The sequence below is a fragment of the Mya arenaria genome, chromosome 5 (assembly GCF_026914265.1).
Source record: "Mya arenaria isolate MELC-2E11 chromosome 5, ASM2691426v1".
In the NCBI taxonomy this organism is placed as follows: domain Eukaryota; kingdom Metazoa; phylum Mollusca; class Bivalvia; order Myida; family Myidae; genus Mya; species Mya arenaria.
This window is the reverse complement of record NC_069126.1, coordinates 26,584,784-26,609,975: the sequence shown is the minus strand read 5'-3', so window position 1 is coordinate 26,609,975 and position 25,192 is coordinate 26,584,784. Positions and strand designations below refer to the sequence as shown.

Here is a 25,192-nt window from a genome sequence, read left to right as displayed (position 1 = left end):
CACAGTTCAGCAACAGAAACCGACCAAGCATCATTCACTAAAATATTCAATGGCATATTGAATGGTATGATTTTGCATTAAAAACATCTCCTCTAGGTAAGTTAATAGCTAATTAATAATTACATATTTAACCAAAAATATTCTTACTTTTCCTACTTTTTTGTAAAAAAATATTCCTACTATTTCCTTCTTTTCTGTCAGAAAACCTCCTACTTTTTTCCTACTTTTTTGTTAATGGCTCACTCGACCCAATAATGTATAATTCGTTCTATCTTCCGAATGCATACATGTGCTGTGATTTTGTTTTAGATGTTTTATGTTGTTTTAATAAAGAAGTATAATAACAAATTATTTGTCATTTATTAAACAATAAGTCAACAAATATTTTTGTATATGAAAGATCACTCAAACTGAATGCATCATATTGGTAACATTTAACCGACATTGCAATCTTCACATCTTAGTATTACACGACATCTATAATTCGCAAATGCTGATTGTCATTTTCTGAAAATTGTTAATCTGAAATAACTCCAAAATTCCAAACTAACTTTTTGGGTCCCTACGATTTCGGATTAACGGTGTTCAACTGTATATAATATGGATGATTTATAAAATGTATGGTTTTCACTGAATGGAATTAAAACCTGCTTAATTAATGATCAACTAGAGTTAAGCACTGAAGCCAAATTTTATAAAGATTGCATATTTTAAGACTTTTGAAGTAATCATAAAAAAATAGTGTGAAATTTGTCAAAAGTGTATCGGTTAAAAAGTGACATTTTACGAAATTTCCTTCTTTGGTGAAGGGTTATAAATACAAATTAGAAGTTTTATCACAAGGTGTTTGATAACCTTCAAGGGACATGTCCGTAGATTTCATTTGTAATACTGTTTTATGTGTAAAGTGTTACAGCTCAAACACAGGAAGTCTTACACAAGATCAAGTGTAACAAATTATGGAAAAATTATAATTATTTAAGCATTGTTTGCATTAAACAAGCAATACTTACACAATCTTTTTTCATTTAAGCTTTTTATCAAATGCTTATTTGGAAACCATTAGAATATTAAGTGAATAATTTGTTATTCTATTTTGTTTCACTCAAGACAAATGAATATTTCCATTGCTCCATGCTAATTTAATTATTTCTTAAGAAATATGAAAACAAAACAATTTGTGTTTTCTTGTACAAGATACATAAGGCTAACTTCAAAACGTACTTGCATCAATGAATGAAGGTTGTGGCTTTGAAAGTCTACAAATTGTGAAATGCCGATGTCACTTTTTTCTCCTTTGTTACGAATAAAGGACACATATGATTCACTGATTGCTGCCATTAGAATGTGGATTCAGTATGTTCTGATTACTAGTATGTACATGCTTTGGATAAACCCCCAAAAATGTAATGCCAGTAGATCATATGCCCTTGTGGACCTCTTGTTTTTAAACCACCAATAATGAAATACAGGCCAGTTTATTGACTGCTAAGCCTATGTTGTGTGCAGGTGAGGAGGCAGTGTGTGTGGTGTGTAACCTGGCGGGGGACCTGGCCAGCCAGCTGTTTTGTACGTCATGTGGCCACCACTACCATGGCAGCTGTCTCCACCCTGCTGTTGAGGTCAACCCTACTGTCCGCGCAGGATGGCAGTGCCCTGACTGTAAAATATGCCAGATGTGCAGGTACATGCATCAACATAACAACTTGCACACCAATGTTTACCCATGCCAGTTTATTGATCTCAGTTTCAAAATTTCAGAAACGATCTTATTACCTTTTTGAAGTAAATTGAATTCTGATAATATTTAAAAGTATGTTAAAGATGAAATTGAGGTATTTCATATTCGTTTATTATATTTTGTTTGTATGTGTGTCAGGAACCCTGGTGAGGACAGCAAGATGTTGGTGTGTGACATGTGTGACAAGGGATACCACACCTTCTGTCTCAAACCTGTCATCACCTCCATACCAAAAAATGGATGGAAGTGCAAGGTAATTGTTCACTGTATATGTGCCCTGATTTATTAATATAATATAATTTATTATTTATCATATGACGTTCCTCATTCAAGTGTAATGCAACCATTATTTTTGTTAAAATTATATGCCTTCAATTGCCTATTCCGTATTTGACAGTGAAAATACAGCCATTTCATTATCACTCAACCATCGTTTTACCATGGTCATGCTGTGTGTTGAGTGCTACCTTTTACACACTCATGTTTATTCAAATTTTTAAGCTATTTGCTAATAAGGAAGCCATTCTTCTGGTTTGTGTTAAATCATTTATGTCATGCAATATCTTTAGGTCAATGTTATTGGTTTAAACTTCAAAGAGTGAATAACAACATGGAATTAATCAAAGGAATGCATTAAAACACAGAATTAATCAAAGGATGAATATTGTTTAAGGAATATATATATAAGTATGCTTATAACATCTCACTGTATAAGCATTGATTCGCCTTGAAGGCTACGTGGTCATGGCTAAGACATGTTTACCCATGGAAGTCAGCGAGATGTATGACGTCAGTAAAGAGTCCTATCACTATATCCTCAATAGATTACACTAGTGTAATATAACTTGACACTGACGTCATTGGGCCTTTCTAAAATCTGTAGCATAAAGCCTTTAACCAAAATAACTTGTTCATAAATGTTCAAAGTAAATGGCAACTCATGTAAGAAACTGTATATACAAGAGTCATTTAAAAAATATGTAGATGCTGTACAAAACACATTTAATAGAGGTAACAGACCCAAATTCTGTATTTTTTGAAAATTTCCTATTTTGGGGAACTTTTAGGACTTTGCTGATTAAGTAGGGGTTCGATGCACTATTCAAAATGTTCTTATTTAATCATTACAAGTGTCTTAAACATAATTATGCTCACCTATAATGAAATATGTTTTCTATTAAAACTCTATTTGTCATGAGTTGTAACCTGAGTTATACAGCCAAAACTTGTTATGTTGAAGTTGGACCTAGGAAAAAAGTTTGAGATAACAAACATTTGACACATTCGAAATACAGAAAATAGCACCAAACCCAACACATTTGAGTCCGATTTTTGTCTGATGTCTACATCCACAATTGAACAGTCTTATTATATATTTCCGTCGTGAAAACAGGAAACTTATTATTGAAAAAAAGAGAGATTATTTGTGTCAATTTTATTTAATTCATGTTTATGGATTACACAAACACAGATATAAAACAAACACATATATTTGTACATGGTATAATTAACAACAATATAGCACATATGGCAACAGCTTTGATCAAATAGCACATTCATGATTCGTGATATAATACACATCAATTTCTCTGGCGTTCTTTAAAAAATTGAGAAGTGTAGTTTCCACCCTGGGATGTTTTGCCCCCTCAAGCATTATTCATTCAGACTCGATGTCACCAGCTAGGTACTCCACCTTGATCTGCTCTTTAGTTTTCAGCCAATTTGATAGTGTGCTTTTGGGAACACCGTATTCTGCCTCCATCTGCTTCTTTGTCTTGATATCACATTTTGAGGAAGAAAAAAGTCAGCTAAACATTTGAAAAAAAAAATCATGTATTGTTCATTAAATGCAGAGGGAAACCTTATTTTGGTATAATCAGTTTAGGGTATGAATGTCACATTCATCTGTGTTGTTTGTTTACTTGTCTTTGTTTGGTTAAGCAAATTTTAAGCTATTGACACTTAGGTCACTGTTATTAAAAATAGAAAAATGATGACCATCCAATAACTTAAGTTCGGTGATGAAACTTGGTGTGAAGGTAGCATAATGGGAAGAGCTAGCCAGGTATTCCTTTTAAGGGGGCTGGGGTCAAGGTCATAAAACTATAAATGTTGCAGTGAAATTAAGCACTTATATACTTAACTAGAGTAATTTTTACTCTAAAGAAAAATGGCCTTAATAAATGATCTAATATTTGACTTTTGACATGAATACAGTACTGAAGTGCCTGATAGTGAAACTTGTTTTAAGATATGAAATTTCCATGACGATAGTGTTGTTCTGTGTCACTGTAGAACTGCCGTATCTGTGAGGACTGTGGGTCGCGGACACCCGGTGCAGGGCGTAGTTCACGATGGCACAACAACTTCACAGTTTGTGACTCCTGCTACCAGCAGCGTAACAAGGGCCTCTGCTGCCCTCTGTGTGGCAAGGCGTATAGGCACTTTGGTCAGAAGGCCATGGTTCAGTGCACTATGTGCAAAAAGTGAGTATATAGTTAATAATGGCCCTGCTTATTATCCAGACTGCCAATCAAAATGAGAACTCTTAACATGCTTTATCTATTGTGGATATCAGATTAACATCACTATGTCTTAAAACGTTAAATGTAACTCAAGTGCTTGGTTTGACCAGAAGGTATAATAGGTTTATCCATCTGGATGTAGCAAGAACTCAAGAAGTAGGTAAGCTAGGTTAAAGAAACTTTCTATGTTGATTTGGGGCCATTAAGAGATTATGCACTTCAATTTTATTAGCGCTGTTTTTGAGAGAGAGAAAAGTTGACATATATATACGCTTGGTGTCGTGGGGTCTTTGTGCAAAAACTTAAACCTTGGTCATAACTCATTCATGATATTTAAATGAAACTTGGTACACATGTTGCAAAATGCTCACATGCTACTAGTTAAAAAATGCACATGAGTAGCAAGGCCTATAACCATGGCTTTAATAATTGTCAAAGTATGCCCCTTGATAGTTTGAAAAAAATCATGCAAAAACTTTAACCTGACCATAACTTAACATGAAACTGTGTGCACACATGTTGCTACAATAAGCAATAAGGAAATTAGGCACATTATTTTAAAATATTTTTCTAGGGCAACAAGCCTGGTAGAGGACTATTGTACTGCTAGCAATACTCTGTTACTTGCAATGCATTTTTGTGGTTGTCAAATTTGATCTGATTAAGGCAGTTGTTATTTTGTTTGTAGACTGGTGCATGCTGACTGTGATGAGGCGATTGGTAATGGGATGTTACAACAAGTGAGGAATGATGAACCAGTCAACTACATGTGCCGTATATGCAGAAACAGGGACCCAGAGGTCAGTTTGTAGAACAAAAAAATGTTGGATATTTAAGTTGTTTTTCGCAGTAATAAAATATGCTTAGTGATACATGAATATTGGAAGTGCATGAACAAATTATTTACACATTGTATAATTATGAGAAAGTCCATATTTTTGTTACATTTTTGTACTTCATGAGTGTTCCAACTCTGTAACACGAGAAAGATGAGTTTGTGTCACTGAAGCCTGTAGATAGTGTAAATTAATAAGTTTTTTTGAAATTGTTTAAAGTTTTCTTGGAAAATAGAGGAACATAATTAGCTGGTATGTCTGTTACATCATTCTTTACATAGTCCTTAAGAAATCATCAATAATAAGAACTGTTTCCTTCAAAATAATGTACAAATGACCAATCTGTTCAGTTTGAACAATGAAAACAATCCAGTAGCACTCACAAAAACATTGTTAATATTACCTTTTATATCAGTAAGAGTTTTGGTCACTTATGTTACACATTGATTTTACAAAAATTTGAGCTGCTAGAGACTAGTCACAACTTTGTATTTCCAGACTTGGTTTGTATGATGATTGTACATTTAATGTCACGTGTCTGTGTCAACAGGGTCATGGGTTATTGCAAGATATAGAACTCGTTTTTCGAGGAATCGGCTATAATACTAGGATTTTCCGAAGGCTTGTCGGGACTGAGTAATGGGGTGGGGTCTGCATTTATTAGATCAAGATTTTTTATATAATTGTAGTGCAAATGTTACGATTTCCTGCATTCTTAGCTAAACTTATCTGCTATATAGTCAAACTATAAAATTATTGTTTTTCATTATACCCCTGACAAACGAAGTTTGAAGGGGGTATATTGGAGTCACCCTGTGGTCGGTCGGTTTGTCGGTCGGTCCGTTGCAATTTACCTTGTCCGGAGCATAGCTTAAAAACTACTGGATGGAATTGGATTAAACTTCATACAATTGTAGAGCATAATGAGAGGAAGTGCAGTGTACAATAACCATAACTCTATTCTTGCTTATTACTGAGTTATTGCCCTTTTTTACTTTTTTCTGTCTGGAGTATAATTTGAAAAAGTACTGGATGGAATTCATTGGAACTTCATACAATTGTCAAGCACAGTGAGAGGAAGTACAGTGTTCAATAACCATAACTCTACTTCAGCTAATTACTGATTTATTGCCCTTTATTTTATTTGTTTGCTGTCAATTTTTTTCCCAGACATTAACTTGCAAACTGCTAGATGGAATTTATTGAAACTTCTTACAATGGTAAAGCACAATGAGAGGAAGTGCAGTGCACAAGAACCATAACTCTATTTTAGCTTAATTACAGAGTTATGGCCTTTAATACTTTTTTCTTGTCCCGAGCATAACTTGAAAACCATTGGATGGAATTTAATAAAGTTTCATACAGTGATAGAACATAATGAGAGGAAGTGCAGTGTACAGGAACCACAATTCTATTTCAGCTAATTACAGAGTTAATGCCCTTTGTTACTTTTTCTTGTCCGGAGCTTAACTTGAAAACTATTGGATGGAATTTAATAAAACTTCATACAGTGATAGAGCGTTATGAGAGGAAGTGCAGTGTACAGGAACCACAATTCTATCAGCCAATTACAGAGTTATTGTCCTTTGTTACTTTTTTCTTGTCCAGGGCATAACTTGAAAACTATTGGATGGAATGTAAAACTTTATACAATGGTACAGCACAATGAGAAGGAGTTCAGTGTACATGAATCATTACACTATTTTAGCAAATTACAATGACGATAGTCCATAAAATAAAGTTGTCATTCATAGGTTGGCTTTCCAAATAGTCGACTGCAATTTCATATCAGGACGGTGTTCGGGGGTATTAATCACCTTCAGTGATAGCTCTAGTTTGCAATTGAAGGCCAATAAGGTTCTTAATTGAAAAGATGATGGTCCAATGTATTTCACACCTAATGCCAATTTATTATGGGAGGAGTTGGGGAGAGCCAAGAACATGATTGGTTGATGCTTCAAGCAAAATATTCCGGACACACCTTCTGGCAATCAGCCAACCATTACGATAGCAGATCAGCACATGATTATACGGCCGACACGTCTTCTTGCAATGGATCAACTATTAGGAAAGCATAAGCTGTGTATTGTCAATATTGATTACTGTTCTGATAAGGTTCTTCGCTGTGGGGATTAAGGCTTGTCAGTGTTGGTAATAAGCCTCGCAGCATGAAGGGACGTCGTCCCCGACAAGCCATAAATGCCTGGCAAAACCCTACTAATAGAGTACACAGACGTATTGTGTTTCCTAGAAAAGAATCTGCTAGTGATGAAATCAAAATCAACTCGTCCTTATTGAAAATTTATTTCCATTCTGCTTATTCAATGTTTTTTGTAAACTTTTGTTGTCTCTTTGATTTAATGTTTGAGAAGCACATACTCTCATAGATTTTGTTCATACAAACATTTGGTAAATATTTTATACAAAAAATAGTTATAAAGCAAAAATTGTACCTGAGTCCAATTTATTATGCCCCCCTATGAAGAAGAGGGTGTATATTGCTTTGCACTTGTCGATCCGTCTGTTTGTCGGTAGACCAAAGCTTTTCTGAGTGATGACTCGACAATTCCTGCAACTATGGTCATCAAGCTTGAGATGAAGGTTGTGTCTGACCAGTAGATGACCCCTACTGATTTTAAGGGTAATCAGGTCAAAGTTCAAGGCCACAGTGACCTTGAATGCTAAAATGTTGTCCAGTGATAATTCGACAATAACCGCAACCATGGCACTCAAACTAGACTTGGAGGTTAGGCCTGACCAGTCGATGACCCTTATTGAAAAACAAAGACAGTTTAACATTTGAAACAATGTATTTATTTATTTGGCATAAATACACGTCCTCTTAAAAAATCACTAAGTGCATGGGGCAAATCTTATTTTGGTATAATGAGGATAGGATACAAATGTTACATTCATCTCTTCTGATATTTTATTGACTAATGATAAAACATGTTTAATCTGCTGACATTTAAGAAACAAATGACATATAAAATCAATGTCCTTGCTGAATAGTTCACTAATACAGTAATTAAAAATAGAACATTGAGAAACTTAAACTCAGAAAAGTGTTCTAACAAAATAGTGGATTTGCTGAATCTTCCATTTTCTGACATCATAGACATTAAAGTAAACGGTACATAAGCTCCCTGACAGACGGTGTTCCTTTGTTGAACGTTTATATGATTGGCACACATGCTGACTTCTGTTTGTGTTGCTTTTTGTCAAACACATGTTCCCTAAAATAATCAAGAAAACACATATAGTATAGTTGAAGCTTCAAAAAGACAGATTATCTTGGAATGCATGTAATTTACATTAACTCGCAATTGACTTAAAACTGGAGTAGTTAACAATTTATTACCGCAGACTTCCCGAAAGTTGAAAAAAAGTGGCAGACATTCGGTCTGACAAAACATATCACGCTGTCAGACAGAAAGAAAATCTGTCGGACTGAAACAAAAAGGAACAAAAACAAAGTAATAATATTACTTTATTCATCAATAGCAGCTTATTTCTAAATAAAGGCTTTGAAGTATGTCTCCTGTGAAAATCATCAGTCTGTCAAAATTAAAAGTTCCATTTTAAGCCTGATGTAAGGACTTTCAATCACATGGTTTACAGAATCCTGTATTATCTCAGTATCAGATAGACAGGTAAAAAATTCTAGAGACTTTTTCAGTGTCGGACAGGGTGACAACCTGCAGTGATACCAATGGTTCTGGTGTAGTCTGTTCGATTATATGCGCAGGCACATCTACACTCTGCCTAAAAGTACAACATTTATCATGGACAGTGGGTGAACAAATAAACTTTCATCAACAATTTTTTTTTCACAAATAAAATGCCTCTCACAACATACCAAATATTATATTACAGTGGTGAATTTAGATTACACTTTGATAGCTTATTATGGATTTAGTTTTTTTCGTACAGTTTAAATTATTTTTTAAATTTATAAAGAAAGACAGAAGGAATAATTGCCTACCAGCTAAGTGTCTGTTGCTTTCCGTGGATGGAATGTTAATATTTCTTGAGGTTTGAGTTTCACCATCATCATCGCAGGTTATTACTTGCTTTTCTTTGTCAATAACGAGTCATTTACTATTTCTTTGCCATTTCACAAAATAATTATTTCATGAAATTTCATTTTATATTCATTTTCCTTTCAGAGCCTTCATCGATTGATAGTTTTCTCTTTATTTAATTAGCATTCGTAAAATGTAAGAGAAGCCATGTCGGATGCTCAAATGACTTACAGTATGTAACATGCGCAACGAATGGTTATTCTACAGGCACTGTGTCGAAAGCGACTAATGAAAACATGTGTAACGTTTTTCTAAGGCCCTCATGCTAATACCCGGTTATTGGGATTTTATGGTAAAACCTGGTGACTGGGAATAAAAAATAGCCGGACAGTTGGACCGATGGCTTTCGGGAAGTCTGTAATCATATCTCGAAATTAAGACTCTTAATATTTGATGATTTATTTTGGGTGTGTTGCAGGTACGTGGGGAACAGTTTCTTTTAAGCTGTGCAATATTGCTCAAATCACTGTGTTGATATGAATGAAATGTTATTTTCTGTAAACAGTTTTCCATATTGTGATATAACTTTCACCCTATGAAATGCAACTGTATAGTATAGCATTTTAGGATGTACTTCCTGTATTGTTGTATGATAGATGAGTAAAAATTCATGTTTGTATTTGTTTTATTATTTTACTATATAGCAGGTCTACTTATAGTTCTATTATTTGTAAACAAAATATTATCTTCAAATAATTATAAACTTTATTGATTTTAATGGTAAATTAAACTGATGTAATATACTTAATGATTTACGCATCAATGAATTTGGGGGATTTTCCATACAGTACTAGGCCTCGTGGTCTTATTATTATGTCACAATGGGATATCACACCTGCGATTGGCAGTATAAATAATTACCTTCTAATTTTAGCAGATGATATTTTCAAGGGAAAATCAATACCCAAGAGGCTAAGGTTTAATTTTATAATCATCCGGGATATTGTTTACTAAAAGAAAGGTGCAAAATTGAAATATTGAAATGACCCTATCGAAATATGCGGGCGATGCGTTTACATCCAGTAATCAATAGAAATGGCCAGATGCGTTTACATCTGCTAATGGGCTATGTCGGCCAATCTCGTAAACATGCGCTGAAGGGTTAAACATTAATCAGGGCTCTCGCGAGGGGGCGACTTGGGCGAAGTGGTCGCCTAAAATTCCCAGACTTCGCCCATTTGTATCATCAAAGCGACATTCACTTCGCCGAAAATTTTAGCACATTGTAAATCTGTCAATCAGCGAGTATTTGGCCAATGTCCCATTAGTCAAAACATCACAATAATTAAGTCATTCGTACAAATTGGTAATCTCCTAATCCGATAATTGGGCCGTGTCATCCAATTACCAAAACATCGCCAGAAGGCGGAGCTATTGAAGGCTAACCAATAAGAATGTACATTGAGAAGACCCTGATCAAATGATATAAGTTCGTTAAAAAGAGATAGAAAAGGTGACATAATTATGAAAAATCGAGTCAAGCATTAATGAAGTTAAAAAGTAATTAATATATATGTATTGAACAAACAATGCAAGACATTTAAACATTGTTGCTTTTGAAGCAGACGGTCATATAGCCATCTCGGCAAGTAGGCTAAGAAAATCAATAACATGACGTATCACCAAATATTTGATTGGTTTTAGTGAAATGTCCATGATAAAAATTGATTTGTAAACACAAAAAAATATTTTTTTTGCTTTATGTAATGTTTACTTAGTGATTTTCTCCTGTCACAGTTACGATGTCAAAAAAAATCGGCGAGATTGCCATTTTGTCAAAACAATTTTCCGATTTAATTTTTCAACCTCCCATTATGTATTGGTAATTTTTTTTATCAAGGACACTGATTTAAATGTCTTTTTTTTTAAATGTCAGTATATTTAAAATTATTTAGCAAGAGACAAGTAAATAACAGCATAGCTGAATGTGACATTCGTCGCCTATCCTGAATGTACCAAAACAACATTCGTTCCCCTACTATATTGACAGTTCATTTATAAGGTCATTTTGATAATTTCGAAACCTTAGCTGTCTTTTTTTGTTTGTTTCATTTTAGATGCTTTTTTGAGATAAACTATGTGACATTGACGAATACACTTTTGCTGAGCCAAAAATGATACATTATGTAATGAACATTTTATATAGTTATAGCAATCAATTTTAATGTGAATATAAACTTAGGTGAGTGGTATGGCATAGTTTTTGTATCAGGTGTTACGAAAAGTATCACTTCTCCCTAAAGTCTCCCCACTTCTCCCTAAATTGGCTGAAGGGAGAAGTCACTTCTCCCAAAATTTCCAGCCGAGTGAGAGCCCTGTTAATATGGGTAACCTCTCACTAGGTCTAATCCAATATTTTTTTTATTGAATAGTTATGAAACTTGGCCAGATAACTTTTCTGCATGTTGTCTTAAACAGTACTCATTGAGTTATGTGAGTTACGTCCATTTGATATAAAAAAGAGTAAACAATCTATTTGTTTTCCATTGGACACTGTACGGGTATTTACCTTTTCGTCACTGCTCGGACAATTTCGGTCTGAAATGGACTGGAGAAAAAAAAATCAAAACATAATACTTAAGACAGGCAATTTTTTTTTAAACATTCTTGGGTAAAAAAGTGTACACAGTATGGTTTTGTTAGTGTCAAGCCCTGTAAGAATGACATGCACTTATATATGTTTGATATTTATGTAGATGGACATGCCAGATTTCCCAGTACAGGGAACACCAGCGAGCTTCCTCCCGGGAATGGTTGATGATTCCATGGACAGTGTCCTGGCTCATAAAGGTAATCAGTTTCTGTTGTAGTCATTATTTACAGCCAGTTTTGCTTGGCCATATGTGCACACTTGTATGAGTAAAAATGAATTGACAGTATAATAATGACTATTCAAATTGTATGAGTAAAAATAATTTGATAGTATAATTATAACTCGTGGATGAATTAACAATGCACATATTTAAAACTATTGGACTTATACTCATGGATGAATTGACATTGCACATATTTATAACTATTGGACTTATACTCATAGATGAATTAACAATGCACATATTTAAAACTATTGGACTTATACTCATGGATGAATTAACAATGCACATATTTAAAACTATTGGACTTATACTCATGGATGAATTGACAATGCACATATTTAAAACTATTGGACTTATACTCATAGATGAATTGACATTGCACATATTTAAAACTATTGGACTTATACTCATGGATGAATTAACAATGCACATAACTACAACTATTGGACTTATACTCATGGATGAATTGACATTGCACATATTTATAACTATTGGACTATTGGAGTTTCACTCATGGATAAATTAACAATGCACATATTTAAAACTATTGGACTTATACTCATGGATGAATTGACAATGCACATATTTAAAACTATTGGACTTATGCCCATAGATAAATTGACAATGCACATATTTATAACTATTGGACTTATGCTCATGGATGAATTGACAATGCACATATTTAAAACTATTGGACTTATGCTCATGGATGAATTGACAATGCACATATTTAAAACTATTGGACTTATGCTCATGGATGAATTGACAATGCACATAATTAAAACTATTGGACTTATGCTCATGGATGAATTGACAATGCACATATTTAAAACTATTGGACTTATACTCATAGATGAATTGACAATGCACATATTTAAAACTATTGGACTTATGCTCATGGATGAATTGACAATGCACATATTTAAAACTATTGGACTTATGCTCATGGATGAATTGACAATGCACATAATTATAACTATTGGACTTATGCTCATGGATGAATTGACAATGCACATATTTAAAACTATTGGACTTATGCTCATGGATGAATTGACAATGCACATATTTAAAACTATTGGACTTATGCTCATGGATGAATTGACAATGCACATAATTAAAACTATTGGACTTATGCTCATGGATGAATTGACAATGCACATAATTAAAACTATTGGACTTATGCTCATAGATGAATTGACAATGCACATATTTAAAACTATTGGACTTATACTTATAGATGAATTGACATTGCACATATTTAAAACTATTGGACTTATACTTATAGATGAATTGACATTGCACATATTTAAAACTATTGGACTTATACAATGCACATAATTATAACTATTGGACTTATACTCTTGGATGAATTGACAATGCATATATTTAAAACTATTGTACTTATGCTCATGGATGAATTGACAATGCACATAACTACAACTATTGGACTTATACTCATGGATGAATTGACAATGCATATATTTAAAACTATTGTACTTATGCTCATGGATGAATTGACAATGCACATTACTACAACTATTGTACTTATGCTTATGGATGAATTGACAATGCACATATTTAAAACTATTGGACTTATGCTCATAGATAAATTGACAATGCACATATTAATAACTATTGGACTTATGCTCATGGATGAATTGACAATGCACATATTTAAAACTATTGGACTTATGCTCATGGATGAATTGACAATGCACATAATTAAAACTATTGGACTTATGCTCATGGATGAATTGACAATGCACATATTTAAAACTATTGGACTTATACTCATAGATGAATTGATAATGCACATATTTAAAACTATTGGACTTATGCTCATGGATGAATTGACAATGCACATATTTAAAACTATTGGACTTATGCTCATGGATGAATTGACAATGCACATATTTAAAACTATTGGACTTATGCTCATGGATGAATTGACAATGCACATAACTACAACTATTGGACTTATGCTCATGGATGAATTGACAATGCACATATTTAAAACTATTGGACTTATGCTCATGGATGAATTGACAATGCACATAACTACAACTATTGTACTTATGCTCATGGATGAATTGACAATGCACATAATTAAAACTATTGGACTTATGCTCATGGATGAATTGACAATGCACATATTTAAAACTATTGGACTTATGCTCATGGATGAATTGACAATGCACATAATTAAAACTATTGGACTTATACCCATGGATGAATTGACAATGCACATAATTAAAACTATTGGACTTATACTCATAGATGAATTAACATTGCACATATTTAAAACTATTGGACTTATTCTCATAGATAAATTGATATTGCACATATTTTAAACTATTGGACTTATACAATGCACATAATTATAACTATTGGACTTATACTCTTGGATGAATTGACAATGCATATATTTAAAACTGTTGTACTTATGCTCATGGATAAATTGACAATGCACATAACTACAACTATTGTACTTATACTCATGGATGAATTGACAACGCACACAAAATCAACAAATATTATGACATGGACTTCACAAAAAAATGTTTTTGGACTAAATCAACTATTGAAATAGATGAGTGTTGGCATCCATCAATGTTTTATTGAGTGTGGGTAGAGTACACATTAACGGTCACCCCACCACCCCTTTATCACTGCAGTATGTGAGAGCGTGGCTGGTGCAGGGGAGATGTCAGAGGAGCCAGGGGAGGACAGTTCCCACCATTCCTCCGCACAGTTCACAGGCATCAACGAAGACTCTTGCTCCAGCATTGATGTAGACTCCCTTGGCAAGGTACCTTAGCCTTCATGACAGTTCTGATCTAAGAACAGGCATTGATAGCATTGCATCAATGTACCCTAATCATACTTTCTCAAGATTTTAAAATGAAAAATAACAAAGAGGCAGAAACATTTATAGATCTTATATTTTGTGAAATGCTTAGATAATTATATTTTGCATACCTAAATTTTAGAAATGCTGATAGTAATTATTCAATAAATATTATCCTGTTAGCCATCTGAATTGTATGGTCAATGTGTCGTCAATATAAATGAGTGATAAACAGTGGGATAAGATGCCATTACCTGATAATGATATCCCTCTTGCAGTTTTCTCCACCCTACATGGTACTGGGACGGGAGGGTGACTTGCCATATGGCCGCGGTAAACTCATTGCAAGGAAAAAAATGGCACTTGCTGGCAAGACTCGGGTAAGTAGAAAAAACAACTTATTTCTTATACTTTCTTGTCCACTGAACAAAAGTTAAGAAGAAAATGGAAATTGCTGTCTTCCAGAAAACCGTTACATCTTGCAAGGATTTTGTAGTTTGTAGTGATATACTAAGTCAATCTGACATTTTATGAATGTACTTGTATTTCACATAGTGGAGTAGGCTATATAGAAACCGTTCATCCTTCAGTATGTCCGTCGGTCTCGGGACATCGGAACAAGTCGTCTATATATCTCCATTACTATATTTTTGAGGTATTGACTTCAAACATCATACACATATTGACTATGTTGAGGAGAAGTGCTCTGCGAAAGAAACACTACTTTGTGTATGGTATTTTTAGAGTACTGCCTTTCGATGATTTTAAACTCAACTATTCGAAGAATAGGTGGGCTATACTATTCCCCCCAGTGTCGGCATCCGGTGAAAGTTTTAGGGCAAGTTGGGATTTTCACTTATAAGTCCAATACCCTACATTCAATTGACTTAATACTTCACGCAGCTGTTCAGGGCCATCACATGATTAGGTTAAATAACTCCATATTATTCTTTAAACAGATTATGGCCCCTGATTGACTATAAAACTTAGGTTAAATATTTAGGGCAAGTTGGAATATTTATTAATAACTTCTATATCCTTTGTTCAATTGACTTAATACTTCACACAGTTGTTTAGGACCATCACATGGTGAGGTTACATAACTCCATAATATCCTAAATACAAGTTATGGCCCCTGATTGACTTAAGTTAAAGTTTTAGGGCAGGTTAAAGTTTTAGGGCAAGTTGGGATTTTCACTTAAAACTCCAATACCATTCATTCAATTGACTTTATACTTCACACAGATGTTCAGAGCCATCACATAATGAGGTTAGTTAACTCCATATTATCTTTTATACAAATTATGGCCCCTGATTGACTATGGAACTTAGGTTGAGGTTTTAGGGCAGGTTGGGATATTGTTTAATAACTTCTATGCCCTTCATTCAATTTACTTAATACTTCACACAATTGTTCAGGACCATCACCCAATGAGGTTACATAACTCCATATCCTAAATACAAGTTATAGTCCCTGATTGACTTAGGTAAAAGTTTTAGGCAAGTGAAAGTTAAGGGCAAGTTGTGATTTTAATAAAAAAAACTTCTATACCTTTCATAAAATGCACTTAATAAAATTCAAAATTATTTACAACCAGGTACAACAAGAAACATGACTCCGTTTAAAGCCTAAATACAAATTATGGCCCTTGATTTTTTTTATTTTATTTTTTATTTCCTTTGAAAGGCATATTCGTATATTCTGAACCACATTTTCATAGTGGGAAATCAAGTTATTAAAATGACTTGCGTCATTGTTTGGGCGGGCTGTTGGGAGGGCAGCATCAAAGTCACCTTATGTATCGAATAATTTTAGTTAGGTTTGACATAAAGAGTGGTATTATTACATCGTTATTGTATTCTAAGTCAAAGCGGCGAAGTCGAGTGGGCTGTCTTACGACAGCTCTTGTTAAACTTATTTTTACTTCTCTCCACCAGGGGAAGTGCAGTACACAGGAACCATAACTCTGGCTGCAGTATTTTATTTATTGCCTTTTCCTAATTTTCATACTTACTTTTTGTCCAGAGCATAACCTGAAAAGTCCTTGAGTTATTTACTTCAAACTTCATATACAGATAAATCTCATTAAGGAAAAGTGCAGTGCACAGAAGCCATAATTCCAGCTGGAGTATTTGTTTTAGTCATTGCCCTTTGTTATTTTTCATACTATTTATTTGTCCAGAGCATAACTTGAAAAGTCTTTGAGGTATTGACTTCAAAATTCATATACATATACATCTCATTTAGGAGAGTGCAGTGCACATGAGTCATATCTCTAGTTCAGTATTTGTTTTGTAATTGTCCATTGTTTAATTGTAATCCTTTGACGTTAAGGTGAAGTTGATGCTGTTCTTAATTAGGGAAAGTATTTAAGTCTGTGGCTGCCTTTCTTATACCATTCTTTTTTACTTCCCTGCATAACTTAATGTGTTTTTGAAGTGTTGACTACTGTACAAAAAACATTATTTTGTGTTTTGACCACTCAATTAAAACCTGCTAAGCTTTTAAAAATAAAAATGTCATGCCTTATTCCACAGATGATATAGTCCTTATTTCTATATAGTAGGACCATTAACTTAATTATAATTAATCTCACTGACATAAAGTATTTGAAGAGTATACATCACTCCCAGTGAAACTTTTTTTTACGAGAAGGTGGTGAAGTGTGGGTATTAATTACGTCCAGTGATAGCTCCAGTTTATATTTAGGGTCGTGGAATAGGCCAGAGGGGTAGACCGGTTGGATTTGCAGGGAAAAGGCGAGGACCAAAAGTTTCTGTAAGTCTGTTTATATATTATGGCCTAGGTTATTAGATTTAGATATGTCGTTTGGCAGATAGGTTTAGTGTATGATTGTATGGTTGTACATTGCTTCAACATCACATGGCAATGCAAAAGGGGATTTTAGAATAACTTTGACCAATGTTTGCATGCAAGACCAATGTCTGTATGTCAGAGGTCAAGGTAACACTTGGGCGTTTTGGGTCAAATCTCTTGTATTTAGCATGGCCATGCTTTTGAAAATTTTAAAATAACTTGGCACAAATATGATTTGTAAGAACCAGGTGACTCATATTGTATGTGAACCCATGTCAAGGTCAATAACACAATATTGTATTATATACTATGTAATAGAACGTTAGCATAGATAGGACGGAGGCAAAAAATGGTGAGAAAATGGGTAAAAACCCTTAATAACAAAGATAGGACGCAAAGAAAAAATGTCAAAATTGGAGACGAAAAATTTAGGTTGGTGAGGTATTTATGACATATATTAAATCAAAAACAATGAATTTGTTTGAATATTAGGCGTATTTCTATATCTTTCTTGTGTACTTTGGTAATTATCTTCGTATTATGGTGATTGAATGTATTTCGGTATGTCCAGAATCAACCATATTTGATTTGACAATTTATTTTTGGTTGTGAAAATGGCAAAGGTCATTATAAACCATATTATAAACCATATTAAATTTTATAGCCAACAAATATGTGGTTCTTTGTTTATTTCATGTAGATTTATACATTAGACGTAATACGCACGAAAAGTAATAGTAGCACAAATAATAGCACAGGTAATAAACAACAGTTTTATATTCTGTCATCCTGGTGACGCTTTTCTCCAATTCACCTTCGTCGTCCGATGTTGTATCGTAAACAACAATATCATATAAGTCTTAAAGTATGCATGAATGTTTTCAAAATGTCAACACCCCCAGCTAAGTATTAACCCTTTAGCACATAGGCAAGTGGCCAGATTACACCTCCCAGTCAATAGCCAACTTACTGATAAGCAGCCCTTATCTGTATAGGAATTTTAGGGAATCGTAAAAGAGCAAATTATAACACCAGTTTGACCTTAAAGTTAATTACTACAAATAATTGTGGCCAAATCTTTTTTATGTGAATACATTTTTTACAGATAATTAAATTATCTAATAAATGGTGTCAATGATGAATTATAAAATATTATTTCATCTGTGAATGCATTTCCAAGATGGAATTGTTACATTTCTTTAAAATGTCATAACTTCATTATATCAAAGGGTAAAAAAATGCTGGGATCAATCTTAATTTTATTACCCCTATCATGAAAAAGTACCATCTGGATTAGAAAGCCGACAATAGATGTTCTTGTGTATAATACACAGAAATATGGCAGGAAAATCCGGTGTCATCCAGCTGAGAGATCCAGTCCAGAGTGTCTGTTTAACTTTATTAACCCCTCATAAAATTGTTTACAAAAAGAAAGCTGATAAATGTTTTCCCAGTATGAATAAAAAGATCTAAATCATCAAAACACTTGCACAAATGTGTTTACCTGACCTATTTTACGACCGGAACCATGCTGGCCATCAATGAGCTCAGCAGAAAATTAACTCATTTTCTCAGCTACTTATTGTTTCTTTTGTTTGTAACACAAAATATTATCTTCAAATAATTATAATCTTTATTGATTTTAATGGTAAATTAAACTGACGTAATATATTCAATGATTTACACTTCAATGCATTTGGGGATTTTCCATACAGTACTCAGCCTTGAGGTTTTATTATGTCACAGTGGATCTCACACCTGCGATTGGCAGTATAAATACCTTCAAATTTTAGCAGATGGTATTTTCAAGGGAAAATCAAGACACAAAAGGTTAAGCTTCAATTTTATGGAAATCCGGGATATTGTTAACAAAAAGAAAGATGCAAAATTGAAGTATTGAAATGACCCTATTGAAATATGCGGGAGATGCGTTTACATACAGTAGTGTATAGGGTAGGCCAGATGGGTTTAGATCTGCTAATGAGCTATGTCGGCAAAACCTGCTAATGAGCTATGTCAGCCTATCTCGTATACATGCGCTAAAGGGTTAAAACATGTGGTAAAGAGTGAAAAAACAACCATACAATAGTTTGTTCTATTGAGGTTTTTCTAATGACAGACAGCGGGTGTTTTTCACACCTTTGCACATTTGAAAAGATTTCATAGTGACAAAAATGCTACTTTTACTAATGCACATTCCTTTATTATGTCCCCCTTCGAAGAAGAGTGGTATATTGCTTTGCACATGTCGTCAATCAGTCCGTCGGTAGACCAAAGCTTGTCCGAGTGATAACTCAACAATTCCTGGACGTATGGTCATCAAACTTGACGTGAAGGTAGGGCCTGACCAGTACATGACCCCTATTGATTTTAGGGGTCCAAGGTCAAGGTTGCAGTGACCTTGAAAGCAAACTCGACAATTTCTGGACCTATTGTCCTCAAACTTGATATGAAGGTTGGGCCTGACCAGTAGATGACCCCTTATGATTTTAGGGCTCATCGGGTCAAAGGTCAAGGTCACAGTAACCTTTAATGGTAGAAGAATTTTAAAGCATGTCTGAGTGATAACTCCACAATGCCTAGACCTATGGTCATCAAACTTGATATTGACTTTGGGCCTGACCAGTATATGACCCTTTTGTTTTTGGGGGTCATCGGGCCAAAGGTCAAGGCCACAGTGACCTTGAAGGATAAAAGGTTGTCCGAGTGATAACTCAACAATGCCTGCACCCACTGCCCTCACACTTGACTTGGAGGTTGGGCCTGACCAGTAGCTGACCCCTATTTATTTTAGAGGTCAAAGGTCAAGGTCACAGTGACCTGGAAAGCAAACTCAACAATTCCTGGGCCTATGGTCATCAAACTTGACATGATGGTTGGGCCTGACCAGTAGATGACCCTATTGATTTTAGGGCTCATCGGGTCAAAGGTCAAGGTCACAGTGACCTTTAATGCACATAAGTTAACAAATAATCTGCCAGTGATATCTCAACAATGCCTGATTCTATGATCATCAAACTTGACATGGAAGTTGGGCCTGACCAGTAGATGACCCTTATTGATTTAAGGAGTCATCGGGTCAAAGGTCAAGGTCACAGTGACCTGGAATGCAATAATGTTTTGAGTGATAACTCGACAATGCCTGCACATATGGCCCTCAAACTTGACTTGTGTCTTACCTGTAGATGACCCCTTATGATTTTAGGGGTCATCAGGTCAAAGGTCAAGGTCACAGTGACGAAAAAAGCTTGTCTGTGTGATAATTTGTCAATGCCTGCATCCATGGTCCTCAAACTTGACATTTAGATTTTTGGTGACCAGCTGATGACTCCTATGGATTTTGAGGTCAAAGGTAATGGTCATAACACACTCTATCTTCACACTTTCAATGGTCATAATCTTAAAACTGCCTCAACGGCATCTAATGTCAGTGACAAATCAGCTGTATTTCGGTCCATGCATATTTCATTCAATTGTCCATATAATCCTGACAACATGGCGCTCAGGGAGGCATAATGTTTGACAGACACTCTTGTTTTTATTTGACGAAAAGAGCAAAATTTTGTTGAACACAGATTCCAATGCTGATTATGAACTGCTTCCTAGGGCTTCTCAGAGTTTGAGCTTAAAATATCCATTTGATTTCATCTCCTAAACTTTTATTAATCCCCTGCCACAGAGTGAGATAGGGGATTATATGAATGGACTTTGTCCATCCGTCAGTCCATCAGTCAGACTGTCTGCCTGTCCATAACATTTCTTGTCTGCACTATAACTTATTTACCCATTGACGGACTACCATATAACTTGGTACAAATGTTTTCCTCATTGTGCAGTGACCTTGACATGGGTCCATACCTCAAAAGTCAAGGTCACATGAAACATTTAAAGGTCAGAGTATACAATTAAAAGTGTTTGTTAATTGAAAGTGTTCAAGAAGTTGCACAGATTGATACTTTGTGCACTCAGCCAACCATTATCATTATGTGCAACAAGTTTAATATACTTTGCGCACTCAGTCAAGCATTATCATTATGTGCAACAAGTTTAATATACTTTGCGCACTCAGTCAAGCATTATCATTATGTGCAACAAGTTTAATATACTTTGCGCACTCAGTCAAGCATTATCATTATGTGCAACAAGTTTAATATACTTGCGCACTCAGTCAAGCATTATCATTATGTGCAACAAGTTTAATAATTACTTTGCGCACTCAGTCAAGCATTATCATTATGTGCAACAAGTTTAATAATTACTTTGCGCACTCAGCCAAGCATTATCATTATGTGCAACAAGTTTAATATTTTAATGGATAACAATGGACACAAATGCGATAATATATATTATATTTTATTTGTGTTTTCTCTTCAACATCAGTAAAACAATGTTATGACGTCACCAAAATATATATGTGTCACTTTATCGAAAGTACTTCAGGCTTGCTATTTCATTGATGTTATAAATCAAAGACTTATTATTTTTTTAGCCAAAATAACCTTGACATTGATATGACCTACACTATACGCAATCTGAAAAGCATTAACAAATATACTTTTATAACGTGTTCATATATCCAAGAATATTTAGGTTACCGACCAAACAATTTGTATTTCCTATTTTGCCACTCTTGACCGGTGGTAGTGTACAATTTTGGTCAGATTCAACGTATTAGTCAGGTTCAGAGAAAAACTAAATGTTATAAAAGACAATGACGCAGGATATAGCCGTCCTTTGGACAGCCCTAGTATGTTTTGAGACCAATGCAAGTTATTTGGAGACAATTGGTTGAAAAACTTTAGTTTCGGGCTTTACAAAAGACATTGGACATACAAGGCTGATTTTATATCTTTGTCCTCATTCAAGAATTCTTCACTTAGAGTGCATCAAAATGTGCCAGTGGAAATGTGAAGAAAATTCAACATGTGGAAGGGGGTCAACCACCTCCTGCACCAAAAGCTTGGCCTGAAATATTTTCTTGGGAAGGCCCTGAAATAGACATGAGTAGACATCCATTTCATCTTGCAGGGACTTATCATCTTCTTGTTTATAGAACCTCTTTAAAAATGTTAGCAATCATTATTTCCAAACTGCATATGAAGGTCACCATGAAGATATTTTATATACTTAAGTCTATCTGTCCATTAAGGCCAAAATACTAATACATTCCTGTGACATTTCTTGTTAATTATGGACTAAAATTAGCTTTTAATATCTTTATCTCCAAAATCACTTGATCAAAGTTCTGTGATAATTGGTCAGCCCATTTTGAAGAAATCCTTGATAGCTCGACTATTCGAGGAATAAGGAGAGCTATATTTCTCACTCTAGCGCCGGGGTCACACCTTGGTTAAGGTTTTGGGTTTAAGCACCTTTAAGTCATTATTTCAGCAAATACATCATGTATTGCATTGAAACTTAAAGATATGTATTTCAAACTATCCAACCTACTTAATTAATATTGTAAAATAAAATTAATTTGAATATAATGCAGAAATGGGCCTTTATTATTTTACTCTTAGGCCTCTTTTAAAAAAAAAAAAATAGATGAACTTTGGTGTTAACTCCATGGTGCTCTTGTTTCTATTTAAAAATTGGAGGCTGGATTTACAGTGGAAAATTCCTATTCGAAATTGACCTTTAAGTAAATTGCATTTAACTTAAGACTGTTATTGCCATTTTGAGTCACATTAGGTCAAATAAAGTTCTTCAGCTAATTATAAAACACTTGAACAATAAAAACAATGTTATCCCCAAAAAGTTTTGTTCTACAGTATGTGAAACAGACTATAAAACATATGACCTTGTAGCGTGGAGCTGGAATACGATCTGAGATGCCAAAGACGAAAAATAATGATGAAGATGATGATGATGACCATCCAAACACCATTGTGCTGGCAAAAAAGACCGACAAATTCACTCTAGATCAGGTCTGGACCAGTCATTTTTGTCTTCTTATAAAAGTAACCTTTTTTTTTAATATACCTACAAGAAAAGCTGTTCTTTTGAAATTTATATTTACCTTGTTGTTCATGACTGATGTTTCAAATGCATGATGTCTTAGTTGTATCTTGGTATTATATCTGTTGTGAATGTTGAAATGTTGTTGCTTTATTTCAGGATGTGTGTAAGAGTTGTGGAAGTATTGGGGAGGGTGAGGAAGGCAGGATGCTGGCGTGTACTCAGTGTGGACAATGCTACCATCCTTTCTGCTCAGGAACAAAGGTATTCCTAACACCTTTTATTATGCCCCCTCTTGAAAAAAATGGGAATTGTAGGTATGCAAGCGTCAATAGATCTGGCAGACTTAAATCATGTCTTTTCTGCACAATAACTGAAGAAGGGTTTAACCTAGGACCATGAAACTTCATTACCTGGTAGGTTACCCTTTAGCATCTCATTATACCCCTATTGTTTTTGAGATCAGGAAGTCAAGTTTCATGGTCACTGTGAACAGTGTTAAAAAAACTTTGTTTTCACTATGATTTAAAGCTGCACTCTCACAGATTGACCATTAAACAACTTTTTAGCTCACCTGTCACTTTGTGACAAGGTGAGCTTTTGTGATCGCCTTTTGTCTGGCGTGCGTCGTCCATCACCAATTTACTTAAAAGACATCTCCTCCTTAACCGCTGGGCCAATATTAATAAAACTTCATAGGGATGTTCCTTGGGTGGTCTTCTATCAAAGTTGTTCAAAGAATTCAATTCCCTGCAGAACTCTGGTTGCCATGGCAACCAAAAGGAAAAACTTTAAAAATCTTCTTCTCCAAAACCACAAGGCTTAGGCCGTTGATATATGGTAGGTAGGATCACCAAATGGTCCTCTACCAAGATTGTTCAAATTATGGCCCTTGGGTCAAAATTGGCCCTGCCCCGGGGGGTCATGGGTTTTCTCTATATGTTTATAGTGAAAACTTAAAAAATCTTCTCCTCTGAACTTACTTGGCCTAGAGCTTAGATATTTGTCATGATTCATCATCTAGTGGACCTCTACAAAGTTTGTTCAAATTATGGCCCTGGGGTCAAAATTGGCCCTGCCCCGGGGGGTCATGGGTATTCTCTATATGTTTATAGTTAAAACTTCAAAAATCTTCTCCTCTGAACTTACTTGGACTAGAGCTTAGATATTTGGCATGATTCATCGTCTAGTGGACCTTTACAAAGTTTGTTCAAATTATGGCCTTGGGGTCAAAATTGGCCCCGCCCCGGGGGGTCATGGGTTTTCTCTATATGTTTATAGTGAAAACTTCAAAAATCTTCTCCTTTGAACTTAATTGGACTAGAGCTTAGATATTTGGCATGATTCATCGTCTAGTGGACCTCTACAAAGATTGTTCAAATTATGGCCTTGGGGTCAAAATTGGCCCCGCCCCGGGGGGTTAGGGTATTCTCTATATGTTTATAGTTAAAACTTCAAAAACCTTCTCCTCTGAACCTACTTGGACTAGAGCTTAGATATTTGGCATGATTCATTGTCTAGTGGACCTCTACAAAGTTTGTTCAAATTGTGGCCCTGGGGTC

At 34.7% G+C, this 25,192-nt stretch overlaps 1 protein-coding gene across 7 annotated transcripts in view; it reads left to right on the top strand.

The window, feature by feature from the left end:
- The window catches only part of LOC128234614 (histone-lysine N-methyltransferase 2D-like), a 258,013-nt gene that overhangs the window by 31,221 nt on the left and 201,600 nt on the right, over window positions 1-25,192 (top strand). For all 7 annotated transcript variants that reach the window (XM_052948961.1, XM_052948963.1, XM_052948960.1 and 4 more), the window contains exons 9-18: window positions 1,510-1,684; window positions 1,880-1,994; window positions 4,037-4,227; window positions 4,955-5,066; window positions 11,884-11,977; window positions 14,679-14,812; window positions 15,130-15,231; window positions 17,562-17,630; window positions 23,480-23,599; window positions 23,790-23,894. In XM_052948961.1, coding sequence (XP_052804921.1) covers window positions 1,510-1,684; window positions 1,880-1,994; window positions 4,037-4,227; window positions 4,955-5,066; window positions 11,884-11,977; window positions 14,679-14,812; window positions 15,130-15,231; window positions 17,562-17,630; window positions 23,480-23,599; window positions 23,790-23,894 — 1,217 coding nt within the window. The remainder of the gene's footprint in view (window positions 1-1,509; window positions 1,685-1,879; window positions 1,995-4,036; window positions 4,228-4,954; window positions 5,067-11,883; window positions 11,978-14,678; window positions 14,813-15,129; window positions 15,232-17,561; window positions 17,631-23,479; window positions 23,600-23,789; window positions 23,895-25,192) is intronic.